The sequence below is a fragment of the Phycodurus eques genome, chromosome 1 (assembly GCF_024500275.1).
Source record: "Phycodurus eques isolate BA_2022a chromosome 1, UOR_Pequ_1.1, whole genome shotgun sequence".
In the NCBI taxonomy this organism is placed as follows: Eukaryota; Metazoa; Chordata; class Actinopteri; order Syngnathiformes; family Syngnathidae; genus Phycodurus; species Phycodurus eques.
This window is the reverse complement of record NC_084525.1, coordinates 23,455,730-23,476,795: the sequence shown is the minus strand read 5'-3', so window position 1 is coordinate 23,476,795 and position 21,066 is coordinate 23,455,730. Positions and strand designations below refer to the sequence as shown.

Genomic DNA, 21,066 nt, shown 5'->3' with positions numbered 1-21,066 from the left:
CTACCGGTATATTATTTTACATGTTGATACCTGATTACTGGCGATACTGTTGTGTGTTAATATTTGATGCCTTTTAATGTATTTTGCCGTAAATAATTACTCGTAACATTTAACCACATCCTTGGAATGATCCGTATAGTAACGAGTGACCATATCAACAAAACAAAGTACAGTCCCACAGGTTAAAAAAATATCCAGGAGTCGCTGCTTCTAATTTTTTTTAGAAGAAAAACAAGTTTATCAGCAAGAAATAATGTAAACAGAGGCGAAGCAAGCAGAGCGAGCAAAAAAAGCGTCTGCACTGTATGAGAGCGAGAGTAAGAAAAAGAAAAGCATGTCAAAACTCATTTAAAGTTTGCTGAACAACATCAGAATCATCTTTATTTGCCAAGTATGTCCAAAAAACACACAAGGAATTTGTCTGCGGTAATTAGAGCCGCTGTAGTACGACAACAGATAGTCAATTGACAGAACACTTTTGAGACAAAGACATTGAGAAAAACAGTCACTGAGCAATAAAGGGTTGCTAGTCATCTGCCGGTACATTTATTATTTTTTTTTTTTGACAATTGTGCAAAAATATGCAGTCCTCTTGCACTTACAGCAGTTCGAAAGACTAATATTGCAATAGTCCGGTGCAATGACCATTGAGCAAAGGGCGTCGAGACTTCAAGCGAGTAGTGCGATAGTGTGGGACAATGTTGATTGTGCAAATGTTGCAGATACTCCTCAGTCAGTGTGCAAATGGAGCAGATGCTACTCTGGCGTGAGTGGCCAGTATTGGTCAACAACAGATCTCCCAGTATTTAACTGGACAAGCCAGTTAAATACTGGGAGAATATAGATAAAATTGAATTGTTTGGATGCCATAATGCACACCACGTTTGGAGGAGAAATGGCACTGCACATCACCCTAAAAACACCATACCAATAGTGAAGTTCGGAGGTGGGAACATGATGGCGTGGGGCTGCTTTCAGCAAATGGTACTGGTAAACTTCAGATTACTGAAGGAAGGATGAATGGGCAAATGTACCAGACATTCCTGACGAAAATCTGCTGCCATCTACGAGGATGATGAAAATGAAACGAGGGTGGACATCTCAGCAGGATAATGATTCAAAACATACCGTCAAGGAAACTCACAATTGGTTTCAAAGAAAAAAAATAAAGCTGCTAGAATGGCCCAGCCAATCACCTGACTTAAATCCGATCGCAAATCCATGGAAAGAACTGAAACTCAAGGTCCATAAAAGAAGCCCACGGAACCTTCAAGATTTGAAGACTGCTTGTGTGGAGGAGTGGGCCAAAATCATACCAGAGCAATGCATGCGACTAGTTTCTCCATACAGGAGGCATCCTGAAGGAGTCATTGCAAAAAAAGGCTTTTGTACAAAGTATTAAATCAATATCAGTTGGCGTGTTCAATACTTTTCCCTGTGTCATTTCACATTATTACACACACTTAATTTCTGATCTTATTTGTTCTACTTTCTCTGTATGTATGGATAACTAGGGTTTTTCCCAAAATCTGGTGAACTTTTCATGTCATATAGTAATATATAGTTGTTCATTATTAAGTGAATGTCTCATTTTCTCTTGTGTATTCATAATTGCTCTATAACCAAACAAAAATATATTTTAGCCTTATACTTGATTATTCCTATAGAATTGTCAGTAGAATAATCGATTACTAATTGCAGCACTACTGGATGCAAATTCTTATTTGTGACAGGTCTGTTTCATGTCACTTCAGAAATAAAGTGAGAAAAAGTAAGTCATAGCATAGCATTTTCATAGATTAAGTGAAAACCTACTATGAATTGGTTTTGAAGGTGCAAACATTTTGATCAGCCCCCTAGTTTTCTTATAAAGGTTTAATGCACTTGTTTGTCAAATTTGTTTTGATAAATACATATGGATTTTAAAATATATTAAATACATAAATCCAGTATATAATATATACATATTAATTAAACATATATATATTAAAATATATTTTTATTTTGCTGGTAAAATCACTCGAAAGGACTCACAACTCCAAGTGTTGGACTTGCGATTTGACTCGGGACTTGCATGTCTCGACTTGAGACTTTTGGTTCGGGACTTGAGGGCAAAGACTTGCAAAGCAATGACTTGTTCTCACCTCTGCCTGTGAGTATTGTTATATTGTCTTTCTACATGTGTCGATGCACCGTTTGTGTTTGAATATCATTTGCTTGAAGCGTTATAACACTGCCACATTGATACTATAATCCGGCTATGCCGTTTTGCATTGTTTGTTACCATTAAGCTAAGCTGATTTTCCTAAGGCAAAGCTATGCGGTTGTTTGAAATTCACAAGATGTAATTTTCTTTGTTTTGTTTAGTTTGACAGTTACCTTCAACTTGGAGTGGCATTTAACAGGTTGAAGTCTCGTTTTCAAAACATTGTAAACTATCTGCTGAATTGCTGCTTGTTGTGGAGTTGAGTTCACTGCCACTATACAGTGCTCGTATATAAATTTTTTGCTCTCAAGCCAAAGCAAAAAAACAAAAAAACAAACAAAAACAAAAAAACAAACATCCAAATGACGGCTCATATCTCGAAAAACTTCTAAGTCAAGTCACTTGCATATCAAGGCACCACTGTACTTGACACTGGTGAGACAAGACAGTATTTGAACATCCTCACCCTCTCTGAGTAAAATGCACCCAAATGTTGCTACGGTGATAAAGACGGAGCAAATGCTGTCCAGGCGGAGGGCAAACCAGCGGGATGTCATCAGGAAGAGAAACCACGCTTCTGAGATCAACGACAACACTTAATCGAAACACAGTCACCATCTCATGCGTTAAAACACACACACAAGAGAAGAACCTGAGTGCCGGTTCTGGTGTGAGTCAAAGGCTTTCGTTAACCTCTCCTCTCCTCCAAAGGCTCGGATGCTGCACAGGCCCTGGAGGGATGATGAAAGATGGGAGAAGACCGGACTGCGTGCTGTGGGGAAAGACGGAGCATGTCACGGACTGCTGTGGCGGTTGGCACGGTTTATAACTCGCTTTAATGCCTTAATGTACTTATGGACTCCAGACGTTTGATATCTCGTGATGTGGAGAGATAGTAACGCCGCAGGTACAGGAAGATGAAGAGCAGGGGAGCGATGGAGACCAAGAGGAGAGGGATGATAGAGGCCGCAATGACCAGAACCCCCACGTTCTGCAAAAAAAGCTATGACAACCCCATATTTTCATCAAACTTCTGCAAAAATATTATGAGCTCTGCCAGTGATTCCCAACCACTGTACCTCTCAGATCATCAGGTGTGCCATTGGAAATTATCCAATTTCACTTAATTGCTCTGAAACTTTATATTTATTTACAATAAGTGAATGATCTATGATCATGTATCTGTGTCAGTGACGTGTATTGACAGCTGCAACAACTACATGTTTTTCCACTATGGCAGAAGGTAAAATAGATCTGTGTATCCACTTGTTGCCGTTCAGGCAACAGAATATGAACAAAGTGTTCAATTTAACAGGTACAGATTTGAAGTTGACTGTGTCTTGGTTCAGTAAAGGTTGGGAAACACTGGGCTAACCTGATGACTCCTCACTTGATAGAAGTCCACAAAGGTGAGTGGTAACAGGGAGTCCATCTGGCTGATATCCTTGGAAAAGCGGTTGAGGATTCTTCCTAGCATGCGGAGAGACAAGCAAAATTATGGAGCAGCTTGGAGCTGAAACAATGACATGATGATTCTGAGTGGCACCTCCTGTCTTACATGACGAGCCATCAACATGCTACATGCTTCACCTTGAAAGATTACATTTCCAATAATTAAGACATGGCGCCAAGGTTTCACCTATGGGGTTGACGTCAAAGAAGTGGACTTGGGTGCGGAGGACAGCGTTGAACATGCGGTTGTGCAGTGTCTGGGTGGATTTTACTAGCCCGTGAAAAATCACTAAACACCTGGCAAAGCCAAAGACCACGGCGGCAGCAGTCAAACCTGCAGAACAAAGAAAGTAGCGATGAGAATCGATAAGAATTTAGCGTTTTGGATTTCATTATCAATACTGCTGAAGAAGTGGATGAAGTAATTCTAATGAATTTATGTCATTAAAAAGCTCCTTGGTGGCAAGGGCCCGGGGTGGATGAGATTTGCCCGGAGTTCCTAAAGGCTCTGGATGTTGTGGGGCCGTCTTGGTTGACACGCCTCTGCAACATCGTGTGGACATCGGGGGCAGCGCCTCTGGATTGGCAGACTGGGGTGGTGGTGCCCCTTTTTAAGAAGGGGGACCGGAGGGTGTGTTCCAACTACAGGGGGAATCACACTCCTCAACCTCCCTGGTAAGGTCTATTCAGGGGTGCTGGAGAGGAGGGTCCGTTAGGAAGTCGAATCTCAGATTCAGGAGGAGCAGTGTGGTTTTCGTCTTGGCCGTGGAACAGTGGACCAGCTCTACACCCTCGGCAGGGTCCAGGAGGGTGCATGGGAGTTCGCCCAACCAGTCTACATGTGTTTTGTGGTCTTGGAGAAGGTGTTCGACCGTGTCCCTCGGGAAGTCCTGTGGGGGGTGCTTCGGGAGTATGGGGTATCGAACACCCTGATACGGACTGTTCGGTCCCTGTATGACCGGAGTCAGAGTTTGGTCCGCATATCAGGCAGTAAGTCAGACTCGTTTCCGGTGAGGGTTGGACTCCACCAAGGCTGCCCTTTGTCACCGATTCTGTTCATAACTTTTATGGACAGAATTTCAAGGTGCAGCCAAGGCGTAGAGGGGGTCCGGTTTGGTGGCCTCAGTATTGCATCTCTGCTTTTTGCAGATGATGTGGTTCTGTTGGCTTCATCAAGCCGTGACCTCGAACTCTCACTGGAGCAGTTCGCAGCTGAGTGTGAAGCGGCTGGGATGAGAATCAGCACCTCCAAATCTGAGACCATGGTCCTCAGTCGGAAAAGGGTGGCGTGCTCTCTCCAGGTCGGTGATGAGATCCTGGCCCAAGTGGAAGAGTTCAAGTATCTTCAAGTATCTCTGTGAGTCGTGACCGATTGAACAATATCCCGGATACAAGCGGCCGAAATGAGTTTCCTCTGCAGGGTATCCGGGCTCTCCCTTAGAGATAGGGTGAGAAGCTCGGTCATCAATCTCAGAGTAGAGCCGCTGCTCCTACACATCGAGAGGAGCCAGATGAGGTGGCTGGGCCATCTGATTCGGATACCTTCCCGGACGCCTCCCCGGTGAGGTGTTCCAGGCATGTCCCACCGCGAGGAGACCCTGGGGACGACCCAGAACACGCTGGAGAGACTACGTCCTTCGTTTGGCCTGGGAACGCCTCGGGATCCCACCGGAAGAGCTGGATGAAGTGGCTGGGGAGAGGGAAGTCTGGGCATCCTTGCTAAAGCTACTGCCCCCGCGACCCGGCCTCAGATAAGTGGTAGAAAATGGATGGATGGAGACCAAGATGAAAACTAATTGATTAACAAGATGTTTTCAGAAGGACGTGGCCACTGAGCTTAGAGTGTCATCAGCAGGTTGTAACAGGGATAGACTGGAAGAGTCACAAAAAAGCATAGAAGTGGCCGTTGTTGGAATTTTTCATGGATCACACACCTGTTGTGAATTTTGCCTCTAAGCTCTTTGTTTGAGAACAGCAAGTACTGAAACATGAACAGTTGAACATGTGCATTCAAAAGTTTAGATAAAATCAATTAAGTTCACCTGTAAAGGTTCCAGTGCATTTTCGGATCCTGAAATTTTGCCTCAAAGCCAAATAGCCCTAGCTTTTTGTAAATTGTGTCTAAACCATGAAAAATTGGAGATACTTTTTCAACACAAAGAGAAAACAAGAATTTTTGCACTGACCAGAGTAAATGCCCAGATAAAATGGAAGATTTGTGCCTTGGTGTAAGGCAGACGACTCATTGGTGCTTTTCTCAACAATCACAACCGTGCTGGTGTTGTTGAGCTCATCTTTGGCCCTGTTGTCAACAATATCAACACAAGGTAACATGTGATTTAGTTTGTGTGTGTGTCTGTGTGTGTGTACACGCCAGGCCATTGACTCACCAGAACACCAGCCACCAGTCCTGCAGAATATATGCAGCCTAGAAAGAACGACAAAGACCCAGTAGGTGAACAATTATGAATTCCGGGCTTATGGTGATGCTACAAACTGCTTAGTTTCTTCTGAGCAGTACAGTTGAATTTAGTTTGTTTTGTAATTTTCTTGTATTTGCAGTTTTGGAAACAGACATGCTGGAGCCATGCTGCAGCTGCATTCCATCGAATCATAAAAATATTTTATAGTTTAAGCCTTTAAAATACCTTTCCCACATGCCATAGCCACATTGAAATTAATTTAACTCATTCACTGCCAGCCTTCACAGTTAACATGGATATTTGACTTCTAAAGCCGTCAATGGCAGTGAACGTGTTAAACAACACATGTGTTTAACACACTGTACATTTATTTCAATGCAAAAAATGTATATCGTTAACAGAAAAATCTGCGATATAGCAAGGATTAATGTATTCCAGTATATACTCCACTCCGTTTCATGCCTCACACTTATCTAATACATAACAGTATGGTTAAATTGTAAGGATATCATAATAACTGATCAGTACCACTGCAATAGCTGCATGAGCTCTGTAAATAGTGTGGCATCATTATAGCAGGCGGCACCGTGGCTGACTGGTTAGCACGTCTGCCTTAAGAGTTCTGAGCACTGGGGTTCAAATCCCGGCCCTGCCTGTGTGGAGTTTGCATGTCCTCCCCGTGCCTGCATGGGTTTTCTCCAGGCACTCCGGTTCCCTCTCACATCCCAAAAAACATGTGTGGTAGGTTGATTGGAGACTCTAAATTGCCCATAGGTGCGAATGGTTGTTTGTTTCTATGTGCCCTACGATTGGCTGGCGACGAGTTCAGGGTGTACCCCGCCTCTCGCCCGAAGATATCTGCGGTAGGCTCCAGCACGGCCTTATCCTTGTGAGGATAAGCAGTGAAGACAATGGATGGATGGATCATTACAGCAGTAACTCGCCAGTGACTTCAACAAAGAAGAAAAATGTGGGTGTTTTAGGGGTGTTTTCGACTAAACCATTAGATGGAGACAATATAATTAAACTGTATGTACTATATAGTTCGACTTCCTCAGAGGTTCTCACTCACCTCAGCAATGACACTGAGCAGCAGAATAGCCAGTAAGATCAGAGGATGACAGTGGGCAGTAAAATACTTGACATAAATGTCCTTCCTGACATTTCCTTCAGCACGGGCCTCCTCCTGAGCTGTGTGTGCACTCTCGACCTGTAAGTTAAAAAAACGAAAAAAGCCATCACAGTCAAGTTGCTTGTGGTTATATTACTTAAATTTTTTTTTTTTTAAAAAGCAATGGAGTTGGGTCTGCCTTTGCTTTAAGTTACTTCTTAGCAAATTAAGTTCCCCCACCACTCCCCCACCAAAAAAGAAGAAAAAAATCTGAAAATAGGCAAATTTGCAAACGGCAAAATGTGAATATGCGGGGGTTGACCGATGCAAAATATGGGATTCTGCTGCTTACGGGAAGCAGGTCAGGAACACTGCCCTCTGGTGGCAGGAGTGTGCTGTGTACGTAGAGTGAACTGCTTGAGTGATTGGTCCTCTTGCTAGAGAGTGACTCCTTGTCACAGTTGGCTGACAGATATTGATGCTCCTGTTCCTCCTGACTTTTTAGCAGGAAGCCAACATCAAGGCCGGAGCTCTGCAACTCGCTGTAGGTACCCTGGGCCATGATACGACCCTTGGAGAAAGTAAGAAATAAACAAAAACAGTCAGTGGCAACCGAAAAGTCCCTGCCACAAAATGTGTCTCAAACCTGTCCAGCTGGCCTAAGGGCATTCATAAAAAAGGAAAGTAAATGCCATGCTCGTTGTGCTTCTTTTAATTGAAAGTGAAAGTGTAACTTTTATGTACAGTGTTTTGGCCCGCATATGCAAGTGCTAAATAAATAAAGAATAAAAATCAATACCCCTCCTGGAGCCGTCACCTTATCGTGGTGGAGGGATTTGTGTGTCCCACTGATCCTAGGAGCTAAGTTGTCTGGGGCTTCACGCCTCTGGTAGGGTCACTCATGGCAAACAGGTCCTAGGTGAGGAACCAGATAAAGCACACTCAAAGACCCCTTATGATGAGTAAATATACTGGACCTCGTTTTCCGTTGCCCAGACGTGGGTCACCGGGGCCCTTCTCTGGAGCCATGTCCGGAGGTTGGGGATGACGGCGAGCACCTGGTGGCCAGGCCTGCACCCATTGGGCCCAGCCGGAAAAGACAACGTGAGTCCCCCTCCCATAGGCTCACCACCTGTGGGAGGAGCCAAGGAGGTCAGGTGCAGTGTGAGCTGGGCGGTGGCCAAAGTTGGGGACCGTTGCGGGAATGTCACCTCTCTGGCAGGGAAAGAGCCTGAGCGAGGTCAAGAAATTCCGACTGGATATAGTCGTGCTCGCCTTGACACAGAGCTTGGGCTCAGGTGTGAGTCTTCTCAAGAGGGGTTGGACTCTCTTCCACTCTGAAGTTTGCCCCCCCCCGGCTCGTCGCCTGTACATTTGGGTTAACCCTGGTGGATGAGAGGGTAGCCTCCCTCCACCTTCAGGTGGGGGGGATGGGTCCTGACTGCTTTCTGTGCCGATGCACCAAACAGCAGCTCAGAGTACCCACTCTTCTTGGAGTCCTTGGAGGGGGTGCTGGACAGCGCCACTGCTGGGGACTCCCTCCTTCTGCTGGGGGACTTCAAAGCTCACGCGGGCAATGACAGTGAGACCTGGAAGTGCGTGATTGGGAAGAACAGTCCCCCCCCCGACCAGATCCCGGGGGGTTCTGTCATTGGACTTCTGTTCTCGTCATGGATTGTCCAGAACGAACACCATGTTCAGACATAAGGGTGTCCATACGTGCACTTGGCAACAGGACACCCTTGGCCGTAGTTCGATGATCGACTTTGTGGTCGTGTTATCGGACTTGCGGCCGCATGTCTTGGACACTAGGGTGAAGAGAGGGGCGGAGCTGTCAACTGATCACCACCTGGTGCTAGCCGGCTCCGATGGTAGGGGAAGATGCCTGTCCGACCTGGCAGACCCAAACGTAATGTGAGGGTCTGCTGGGAACGTCTAGCACAGTCCGTTGCCAGAAGTAGTTTCATATCCCACCACCAGCAGAAATTCGTCCACGTCCCAGAGCAGGCGGCGGTAGGTGAGTCCGAGTGGACCATGTTCCGCTTCTCCATTGTCAAGGCGGACAACCGATGCTATGGCCGTAAAGTGGTTGGTGCCTGTCGTAGCGGCAATCCCTGAACCTATTGGTGGACACCGGCGGTAAGGGCCAGATAGGACTCATTCAGCTTGACAGCATTCAAGCTGAATTCAGCTTGACAGCATTCAAGCTGAATGAGTCCTATCTGGCTAGGGTGAGAAGCTCGCTCATCTGGGAGGGGCTCAGAGTCGAGACACTGCTCCTCCGCATCGAGAGGAGCCAGATGAGGTGGGATGACCCCCGGACGCCTCCCCACATATTCCCCCGCAAAAAAAGAAAAACATAAAGAAAAAAGCTAACAATTGAAATAAAATAGAAAAAAAAAAAAAAAAAAATCAATAAATGGTTGAATTTGCGGATGCCGAATATGCGGGGGTCCAATGTACAGAGGTTTTAGTGGGTCTCTTTATATTGCGCATATGTACAGGGATTCATGGAGAGGGTTGCAATTATTTTCGCAATTTTCAAAGTAATAGTTTGAATGGGAGTTTTTGGGTATTTTTGGAATGGGGTGTGCATTTTTGGTCAATTTTGAATGGGTTGAGTTGGGTGAGTAATATATATATATATATTTTTTGTTCTTCAATAAATAATTGATTGTTCATTCAAATATTTAACAGTTGTTAAAGTTATATTTACAAATAGGTCATTTAAATGTCAAGCTTTTTAATTGTATTATTTTGCAAGGATGCCTGCTTATGACAAAACATAATGTTTATATTTTTGCATGAATACGATATCCTTTAATAATTCCCTAGCTTAACTTCCAATGGAAATTTACCGTAGACCTTCATAAAATGTAACAGAAACGTACCACTTCTACGCAACACTATTCATGACACTCAAATTTGTGACACCAACCTCCTTGATCACCACTATGTGATCAACTGTCCACAGATTCTGAAGTTGGTGAGTAACCAGGATGCGACACTTGTTCTTCAACAGACCACAGATGCACCTGAGGAATTGACAAAAATACTCTTCAACATGACTGACAAAGGGGAAAGACACAGCAGTCATGAGCAGACATTAATAAGACATTTGGGACTAAAGTGTGCTTCCAGCTTGTTGGGAACAATTAGGGGGTGCTCTTTTCTGTTTCAGCTTGACAATACAGTGAGCACCCGCTATATTGCAGTTTATATTTCACACCTTTGTTATATATCTCAGATTTTTAAGTGGGTAATTTGTATGTGCTTTTACAGTAAACAAGCAAGTCAAAATTTGGAATTGGACGACTTCAGTGTATTACCACGTTTTGCTGCGCGGGCAGGACTAAACTCTACTGGATGTAGAAGCAACATAATTAAGAGAAGAGAAAAAGAGGAAGAGAAGGTCCCCTACTAAACAGACAGAATACATATATGCCTGTGAGTAATGTACTGTACGGTTTGGTTAAACATTCTGGTGTTTAAATATAGTATTTAATTCTCCTTTGTTGTATGCTAATTTCCGTTAGCTCTTCTATGGCATTTGACATTAAATGTTTGAATTAAGCAAGCGGACTTTGGTTATTGTATGGCTTTGGTTGAACATTTTGGGGTTTAATTCTCTTTTGTTGTGTGTGATGCCGCTCCATGAGTTTTAAGCAGCAATTGTTTGAAGGTTTATAATTAGAGCAACATCTATGCTGATTTTCATTAGCCCTTCCATGGTGTTTCAAATTACGTTACCATTAAGCAAGTGCTCTTTTTGGTTTGGTTACACATTTTGGTTTTTAAATATACGTTGAATTCTCTTTTGTGGTGGTTTTGGCAACAACTTGGACGTGGTAGGAGTTCAGTTAGGCCATGGAGAACGACTTCCAAATAAATGTCTTCGAAGAAATCTGGTGCATGCGGAATGTCACGTGATCAAACCTGGAAAACAAGTTAGCAGACTGCCTGTATAAGCTGCGCTAACGAGCAACACTATGAGTTAGTGATATGATAGTTTGCATGCTAAAATGTTGTTTTCTTTATGGCTGGTCTCTTTGGACAAAAGTTAAATATATGGATATCATTTATCTATACAGATATGACATGACAATTTATATGTAAACACAAATGAAGGCTAAACACGATGAAGACTATTGTCATCTTTGGTAGCTCTGTGGTGACATCTTTGAAACAAAAGATACTGTAGACATTGAGGAAGCAGAGTCTGGGGACTCTTAGGAGTTGAGGTCATCGAGGTGGTCAAAAACCTCCTCGCTGGTAGGACACCGCGGGTGGATGAGATCTGCCCTGAGTTCCTAAAGGCTCTGTATGTTGTGGGGGTGTCCTGGCTGACACACCTCTGCAACATTGTGTGGACATCAGTGTCAGTGACTCTGGATTAGCAGACCGGGTTCATGGTCCCCCATTTTAAGAAGGGGGACCGGATTGTGTCTTACAACTACAGGAGAATCACACTCCATAGTCTCCCTGATGAAGTCTATTCAGGGGTGCTGGAGAGGAGGGTCTATCAGGAAATCGAATCTCAGGAGGAGCAGTGTGGTTTTCGTCCTGGCCGTGGAACAGTGGACCAGCTCTACACCCTCAGTAGGGTCCTCGAGGGTGCATGGAGGTTCACCCAACCAGTCTACATGTGCTTTGTGGACTTGGACAAGGCGCCTGGAGGGTGTTGGAAGGATGCACTTGGTCACCATTTTGTTCAAAACCTTTATGGACAAAATTTGTATTCGTAGCCAAGGCGCTGAGAGGGGTCCGGTTTGGGGTCTCTGCATTTTGGAGATGATGTGGTTCTGATGGCTTCATCAAGCTGCGATCTTCTGTGCTCACTGGAGCGCAGTGTTGTACCTGAACGAGTTAAATGTTTGAAAGTTCATGAACTAGTTCAGTGCGCGGCCGCCATTCATGGCAGGCACGTTGCAGTTGCGTGAGAACGCGAAGTGCGTTCAGGGACATTGCGTAAATGGGAGTGAATGTGTTCTTTGGTGGTTCTTTTGTAATACAGTACATAATTGTAAAAATTACTAGGGAAATTATTATTTGTACCAGAATGCTTTTGTTAAAACTTTACGATCCCACTATCATGATATGGAATTTATTTTTGTTTTGTAATATAAGAATAGATAAAATAAAATATTTTGTTAATATAGTCAGCCAGAGCTGCAAGAAATGCAAATTTATCAATGTCCTTTCCTGTTGTACTGTGTTGCATGTTTTTGTTTGCACATTAAGGATGAAAGTCCTGTTTTGGTTTTACTTCCTTATTTAAAAAAAACACCATTCAAGCAGCATGTATTTCCTCATGTTTTTGAGATTGTAGGGTGAAAGCTGCAGCTGGCTGCGAGTGTGGACAGAAATGGGACCTAGAGGTTATGAGAAAGGTGTACACTTTCATTCCAATATGCCACCGCCACCTAGTGGTTGTAAAAAAGGTGTAGCCTACACTTTCATTCCAAGATACGTATGACTGCATATATGTGCAGTTGTGTTACATACCCTGGCAGAAATTGTGAAATACAGTTTTTAAAAAAAGAATTTTTATATATAAATACGACTGATGATTGAACAACAACCATTATTAATTTCTTTATGGTTATGTTTTGTTTAATGATATTGCTTTTCTGAAAAGCTAGACCGTTTAATTTGAATCCCATTAAAATAAAAGTAAATGCGTTTCCCCTGATCCTTCATTGTTTTCTTTAAAGAATTGTACTCATCTTACAAATTCTGGCTGGGTAATCAAACATATGAGCACAACTGTATGTTTTTTTTCATTTACTAAATAAAAGTAGGGCTGTGAATCTCAAAATAAGAGCAAGTAAATTAAAAAAGTATTACATTTTCAAATAAAGTGCTTAACTTGAGAATAATTATTTGAAAAAAATTAACAAAATACAGATAATAAATAATTATAATGATAATTTGATCATATCGGTAGAAGCAAAATCATTATATCATCATTATATATGTTGGACACTGCTGGAGCGGTTGGGAGCCGTTTGTGATGCTGTTGGGTTGAGAATCAGCACCTGCAAATCTGAGACCATGGTCCTCAGTCAGAAAAGGGTGGAGTGCCTTCTCTGGGTTGAGGAAGAGATCCTGCCCTTGTTCAAGTATCTAGGGGTCTTGATCACGAGTGAGGGAAGAATGGAGAGGGAGATGGCCAGGCGTATCGGCGCAGCGTCTGCAGTCCCTGGGGCTTCTGGGACACACTGGAGAGATGGTGTCTCCCATTCGAGACTTTCCTGCTTAAGCTGCTGCCTCAGCGACTCGACCCCGGATAAGCAAAGGAAAATGAATGGATGGATGGAAGTTGTGTGTGATTTGGCTCTGTGTCTGGTAAATTAGAAGTTGTTTTGATGTTTATAACTACTGTTATATCTATGCTAATTTCGGTTAGCTTTAACTGGGAGTGACATAGATGGCTTCTTTTACCTCTTTCATACCAGCAGTCCTCCTTATCCAGAATTTGGACGTTGTTGTACTCGACAGAATGTCACTTCTTCTTGAGATGCCAATGAACCGCTGAGTCTGGACCCGAAGAAGCCGCCAAGCAATGTTGCGCCATGCGCCTGTGCAACTTTTTTGTGCCATGGCCGCTGGCATGGCACAAAAAAGAAGCCATCTATGTCAAGCTAGGAAAGCTGTCTCCAAACAGAGGGGGGAGGTTTGAGGCATCACTTGCCAGTAACAATGTTATTAGATCTCTCCCCCTGAAGATCGCCTCATTCAATCAAGAATGGTCCAGTTGCCTAGATTCAGCCTTTTCAGATTACCATCACCTGCAGGGCTGTCACGATAACATTTTTTTTTTAAAGAAGACATATTGTCCCAAAAACTATCGCAATAAACGATAATATTGTGGGTTTTTTAAAATCATGAAAAATAAAGCCTGCCCTTACTATTTTTCATATTAAAAATCAGTAATTTTGTTGTTACTGTTACAATTTCCTCTCTTGTTTCTCTTTGCATCCATCCATTTTCTGTACCGCTCATCTCCACTAGGGTTGCAGGCGTGCTGGAGCCTATCCCAGCTATCTTTGGCTGAGAGGCGCAGTCTACCCCAAATTGGTTGTCAGCCAATCGCAGGGCACTCTCTGTTAAATTGTTTTTCTTTACTCTGTGATCCCCCTGGCTCTAAAATAAAGAATAAAGAGCTTCAAGACTAGTCTGGTTTTTATGGAGTCTTCTCTTTCGATTATAATCGGCGTAGAATCCCAAACCGAACCACAATGCTTGATATAAACACCTCAATCGGAAGAAACAGACTGAATATGAATGAAGTTTCATTGAGTTTCACAGGAGTGGAGTATTTTTATACTTTTTTTGTACTTTTGCCAAACTGATCAGAAGTAGATTTTCACCATGTAGATGTCATTCAGAATAGTTGGGAAAAGCTGTCTCCGCATGCTTTGTCTCGACCTAAATCTACGGTGATGTCATCAATTACGCACAGCATAAAAATAGCTGCTCCTGACGGCGCGCGTATGCGACGGAGATTAGCTACTTTTTAGCTACCTATAAATTGTTTTTATCAAGCGTTTTTTTTTTTCCCATCTTGATAAATGACATTCACGACAACGTGTGCATGTCACACGGCTATTACGATTAAATGTAGTGCACATCATGGATACACCCGATCGAAAGAGATCACATCACCTGGAAACAGTTGACCAGAAATCTTTCAAATGATTTCAATCAAATTGACAAAAAAGACCCCATGTAAACCCGGCTATTGTGGGATTAGTCCATTGAAGACGAGCCCCTCACCTGTCAATCAAATACACGTTGACTTCACTGCAGTCAACTACTGGCTGCATAACGTGTGCCACGGAAGTTATTCTTAATAAACAGTTAACGTTCACGTTTGTGTTCATTGGGGATTAACACGCACAACAACTTGGAGCGAAGCGCTGATGTTTTAAACGACAAGGCTGTTTAGCTCCTTAACTCGCTAGCTCCTTAGCTCGCAGGCTAGTTCGTTAGCTTGCGAGGTAGCTCGTAAGCTCATGGCCGGGCCAGCTAACACAACAAACAGTTCACTTTCCCTAAAGTTCTGTTGTATGAATCTTCACACTGCACATGGAGCAAGGCTGTGGAGTATTGGACGGAGCCAACACCCGCAAGAGTGTATCGGTCCACCGGCATCCCAGGAGTCCACTAGCGGCTAAGACACAGCCGTTCAACTCTGTCAGCTCACTGTGTGATTTGTATGCCGCCTCACCACAACGACGACAACCTATCGAGTCCTGGAAAAACTATCGTGTCCATTTTATTTACTGAACAATAAGTCGAAAAGTAATTATAGTAACAGGTTTAATCACCAGGATGACTGAGAATCTACATAGACATATTGCAATGTTTATGACTGAGCTAGACTTATCAAATTATATCATGTTTTTTCTTGAAAACAAAATGAAAACAAATTATAAAATAAATAGTCCGTTTAAATGTTGGTGTCTAAATTGTCCCCCAATTCTGGAATGACCCGTAATGTACAATGTACAATGAAGGTTTGACACTCACACTTCAAAGAGATATTTTCCAACTTCGGCATCTACAGCACTCAGAGGGTCATCTAAGAGGTAGATATCTGCTTCCTCATACACAGCTCTGAGAACACACACACACACACACACACACACAATTATTCTCACTCTGCATGTTTCAGATTGCAAATGCAACATTCTCGCACCTGGCCAGGTTGATGCGAGCCTTCTGACCCCCGCTGAGGGTGCCTCCCTTGTCCCCGATGAGCGTCAGGTCTCCATCTGGGAGTAACTCCAGGTCCTGCACTCCAAAACATTACACAGAACACAATATGCAGTGTATGGCGAAGTCTCAAACAAATGTAACCAAAAACCTGTTCAAAATGAATGCGCCACCAGCTAATACTTTTTTATACAAATGTTAGATACAAATTCATAAATGAATTATGAATCTGCTTTTTGCAGATGATGAGGTTCTAATGGCCTCATCAAGCCGTGATCATCAACTCCCGCTGGAGCAGTTCCCAGCAGGGTGTGAAGCGGCTATAGTCTTGAATCCTATAGGATGAAAATCAGCACCTCCAAATCTGATGCCATGGTCCTCAGTCAGAAAAGGGTGGAGTGCCCTCTCCGGGTCGAGGAAGAGATCCTACCCCAGGTGGAGGAGTCAAGTATCTCAGGGTCTTGTTCATGAGTGAGGGAAGATCGACAGGTGGATCGGTGCAGCGTCTGCAGTGATGCGGAGTCTGTATCGATCTGTCACGGTGAAGAAAGAGTTGGGCCAAAAGGCAAAGCTCTCGATTGACCGAACGATATACACTCCTACCCTCACCTATGGTCACGAGCTGTGGGTCGTGACTGAAAGAACAAGATCGCGGATACAAGCGGCAGAAATTAGTTTCCTCCGTAAGGTGTCCGAGCTCTTCTTTAGAGATAGGGTAAGAAGCTCGGTCATTCAGGAGGGGCTCAGAGTCAAGCCGCTGCTCCTTCGCATCAAGAGTTGCCATATGAGGTGGTTTGGGTATCTGGTTAGGATGCCTCCCAGACGCCTCCCTGGTGAGGTGTTTCAGGAACATCCCACCGGGAGAAGGCCCTGGTGACAACCTAGGATTTGCTGGAGAGACTACGTCTCACGGCTGGCCCGGGAATGCCTCGGTATCCCCCGGGAAGAGCTGGACGAAGTGGCTGGGGAGAGGGAAGTCTGGGTTTCCCTGCTTAAACTGCTACCCCCACGACCCCAGATAAGCAGAAAAATATGGATGGATAAATGAATTAGGACAGTCGACGAGACAGGAGCATGTCGAGCTCCTCTTTGCAAACCACAAGACTGCAGTGTGTATACAGAAAGTTCCAAGAAGAGATGAGGTACAAATAAGCTCATTCAGTTCCATTAAACACTTTCAAAAATAAAAACGGACTAAACTGAAAAAGTACTTAACTAAAATTAGGAGGAAAAAATATTTGTATGTATTTTTGTTAAGACACTCCTTATTCTGACATTTACAATTAAAGAGGTTTGCAATTTCAAAAACAATCACTTTTTGTCATACAGTATTTGTTAAAACTGCCAGACAGACCTGACAGTAGTACATTATTAAAATGGTGTGTGAACAAACAAAATAAATAAATAAATCAGACCTGTCTTGCCCTATCTTGGTTGGTTCGTCAATTAATATTCAAGTACCTGCCCACTTTGTGGTTGCTACATGCCCACACTCATGAAAACTGGCTGAGTGACAACACTGCTGTCATGTGCAGAACTTGCATCCCCTGCCACCAAAATTGTGCTGTGTTCGGGCCCATTTCATGGAAGATGGCTTCGTGAAGTAAACTTTCATACACTGCTGGAAGTGCATTTCCAGCGAGCCAGTTGGATAGGCAGCCGCTACCACAACATGCAAGTTATAGTGATTGAATGGGACCCGCTATCACAATATCCGACACTCTTTTACTTTTTGTGACACGTCCCCTCCTCTGTGGGTTTTTGACTTGTGAGTCAGGGGCAAGCAATCCAACACTTGGTGAATTCTGCTTCAACGATAACAGTACGTGAACGTGAGGTCGCCCTGCCGCCAATAGATCGCCATGCACCAACGGTCACTCAGAGTGCAGCTGTTTTCCATATTTACATTGAGAAGATGAGCAATCCAATTAGAGCAAAGTTTATTTATAAGTCGCATATTAATGAGAAATCCGGCGGTCTTAACTGTCAGGCGTAGAAGACCAACTAGAATAGCTTGAAAAAGGACTTTTTGGGCATTTTCATCTCAAATTACCTTGCAAACCTGATAAAAGGACATCAAATATTATTTTTCATATGATTGAAGAGACCTTTAAAGATTCCACTGTATTGACCTTTTTGATCTGGTCTTTAAATTTGGTGGTGCGACATTTTGAAAAGTTCTGGCGCGGTGGAGACTGGTTCGCGTGTCTGCCTCACACTTCTGAGACCGGGGTTCAATCCCCGGCCCCGCCTGTGTGGAGTTTGCATTTTCTCCCCGTGCCTGCGTGGGTTTTCTCCGGGCACTCCGGTTTCCTCCCACATACCAAAAAGAATCCAATCAACTCTCCTTACCAAACTCACCTTCTTTAGAGCGCAGGCCTTCAGTACTCTTTCATACTTCTGGGGATTCAGCACTCTCCCAAACAGGATGTTACTGCGGATGGTCCCTGGAAACACCCAGGGTTGCTGGGATGCGTAGTTGAGTTGACCTCTAACGGTCATCGTTCCAGTGTCATGAGACAGCTCACCCAGAATGGCACTCAGCAGCGACGACTGGCGGAAGTGGGTGGGGAGAGGGGAATATGGAGTGATGAATGAAAACAACTTTTGCCAGTAATCAGTATATTTGTGTATCTAAGCTAGTGGTTCTTCAACTTTTTACATCAAGCATCAAGTAATTGCCACCATTAAAATACAGTAGGCCTAAGTATCTGTCAAAACTGAGGCAGAGGTTTTATACTTACAAAGTATACAGTATTTAATATTATTGCAAGCCCATCTAATATAAATTAAATACAATTGAATGCTTCCAGGGGAAAAAAATCCACTGGTTTGTCCTTAAATGCCCTGTGTTTGGTTGTGAGATGGCGCGTGAGATGGCATGGTTTCATGGATCCATTGCTAAGAATTTTGCCAAATACGACAAGCAGAGTACCACGAGAGAGAGCCCTCGTACCACACTTTGAGAATCATTGAACTATGTTTAATCTCACCTTCCCCGCTCCTACTGGTCCTATTATAGCCAGGAGCTGATGTGACTTCACAGTGAGCGAGATGTTTTGCAGAGATGGCGAATCCAGAACCTGAAAAGAATAGATACAGATGTTAACAAATATTTACGTACATTCATCACGAGCATCAGTGGTGTTGTTAGGCCTATTTTAGGGGGGCTTTAAACTGTTCTTAAGCCCCCCTAAATTAAAATGAGTTTAAATAATCACCTAACCGATCATTATTCACTTAAATATGATCATAAATCTATGGTTTTCAACTTCACTTTGTAGTGTAAGGTAGAGAGCCCATGTAGTGTGTCGGTATCCAATTCGTTCCACTTGTTCATGAAGGCTGTATGCCTAAATCAGAAAAGGCGCTTCTCTGGCTGTGCAGAGTCTCCCGTCCACTTAAGCACCCTCGTGCCAACTACGCACTCTAGGTGGAGCAACCCTGGAATGTGGGCATTCACTATCAAATCTGAATATTCGCGTTTTCTGCCATTGACTTCAGGCCCTTTCTTTCTCCGCACTCTGGAGGCTGCTGCAAATACACCACCACGTGAAGGTGAACCATCACATGGCACTTGGGAGTTTGGAGGCAGTTACAGTATACAGTGGAACCTCAATTTAACAAACCCCAATTCAACGTATATCGGAAGTAACAGACCATGTGGACAGTACATGTGTCTAAAAATAGCTTTCAGTTGTCACTTAAACCGGCGGTGACAAAGTCTGTTGTTTCCGGAATTGATTACTGTTGTTTACTGGCACTGTGGCACAATGAAGACAACACACGTGCCTATGTGGTGGCCATGTTGAATGTGGCAACATTCCATCAAAGGCAATGATTTGACATATGCAACATTTCCAGGCATATTGATGTGGCAGCTGTGATGTCAGGAGTTCTATCTTTTGTCGCATAGAGCTCTGTGCAGAGAGAGCACGCGCACATGGCTCTGGAGTCTGGAACATGCTATCTTTGGTACAGTAACAGTTTTTTTGTCAAGCCATTCGTCTGTGGAATGGATTTGGAAATAGGAAGCACACAAATTCCTCCCGGCTCATGAAAGCCTATGACTACAACAATGTCACTATCAAGCACACCAGCGTGGTAAGTTTAGATACAATTTAAAACCTCTCAAACATTTTCAAGCTTTTTTATATTTATTTACAATAACTTTCCGCTGTACTTGGAGCGTTTTAGGTCGTGAAAAAAGTACATTAATATGGGTGCATATGGCCACAAAAAAGTGCTTCAATATAACGGACAATCATCTGAAATGGACGATCCCCCGCCCCTATTAGTCCGTTAAATCGAGGTTCCACTGTACGTCATACTACGTGAAAGAGACGGCCCGGGCCCCTTCAGGTCCTGGCTGTTTACATAAAGTTGGAGGTTATAACTTCGACATCTCCTGGAAATGTGAGTCTGGGGTGTGAAACTCATTTTAGTTCAGGGCCACATTCACCCCAATTTGATCTCAAGTTGGCTGGACCAGTATATTCGTGGCCTACTAAGTTATAAATAACGCCAATTCCAGATTTTCCACACTAATTTGGTGCAAATATTTACAAGTACATTTGGAAAATATTCACATTTACGATGATCTTTTTGTAAATCATATGCGCAATCTGAAATTTCTTAACAAAAATGAGTGCAATTTCAACTTTATTGCGACTTTTTTTTTTTTTTTTTTACAGGTGTACAACTTACAGATCAAAGCGGATCTATATACTGTACTGTATGTAGCTTTTATAAAACTACTTCTTAAGATCCATAAATCATTTAAAATTTATGTACATACATTTCCACATCCATCTGAAATCTTGACAACCTCAACTGACTCATCATACACCACCATACAAACTAAAGTGGGAACTTCAGTGCATGAAAAAAGAAAAAATGGTTTCACCAAACCAACCTCTTTTGAATTAAAGCTGTTGACTGACATTTTGCAATATTCAATGTCTTAAAATATTTCTAAAGAAGGTATTTATTTTCACAAAACTAATGCAAAGGTGGCACGGCATTCTATATGAAATGGGCTTCCTTTGCTCCTGAAACTTGAAGTAAGTCTCGTCTGTGCGCCCTCCACTGTCCAAAATTAGCAACAGTTACTTTTATTGAAAAATAGCAGTGAACTTGTTCTCCGTCCCAAC

At 43.2% G+C, this 21,066-nt stretch overlaps 1 protein-coding gene across 7 annotated transcripts in view; it reads right to left on the bottom strand.

Annotated features, from left to right (window-relative positions):
• Positions 1 to 21,066, bottom strand: part of LOC133406182 (ATP-binding cassette sub-family C member 4-like) — a 77,510-nt gene that overhangs the window by 13,589 nt on the left and 42,855 nt on the right. For 6 of the 7 annotated variants that reach the window (XR_009769037.1, XR_009769039.1, XR_009769040.1 and 3 more), the window contains 14 exons: positions 18,907 to 18,996; positions 18,266 to 18,466; positions 15,897 to 15,991; positions 15,728 to 15,814; positions 10,131 to 10,227; positions 7,545 to 7,763; positions 7,154 to 7,291; positions 6,049 to 6,086; positions 5,845 to 5,960; positions 3,846 to 3,992; positions 3,597 to 3,676; positions 3,059 to 3,209; positions 2,859 to 2,978; positions 2,673 to 2,783 (listed from right to left, as the gene is read on the bottom strand). Coding sequence is in view for 4 of the 7 variants with exons in the window: in XM_061683611.1 (XP_061539595.1) it covers positions 2,673 to 2,783; positions 2,859 to 2,978; positions 3,059 to 3,209; positions 3,597 to 3,676; positions 3,846 to 3,992; positions 5,845 to 5,960; positions 6,049 to 6,086; positions 7,154 to 7,291; positions 7,545 to 7,763; positions 10,131 to 10,227; positions 15,728 to 15,814; positions 15,897 to 15,991; positions 18,266 to 18,466; positions 18,907 to 18,996 (1,690 nt within the window). In the remaining 3 variants the exon portion in view is untranslated. The remainder of the gene's footprint in view (positions 1 to 2,672; positions 2,784 to 2,858; positions 2,979 to 3,058; positions 3,210 to 3,596; positions 3,677 to 3,845; positions 3,993 to 5,844; positions 5,961 to 6,048; positions 6,087 to 7,153; positions 7,292 to 7,544; positions 7,764 to 10,130; positions 10,228 to 15,727; positions 15,815 to 15,896; positions 15,992 to 18,265; positions 18,467 to 18,906; positions 18,997 to 21,066) is intronic. The other variant, XM_061683592.1, reaches the window with a different exon arrangement.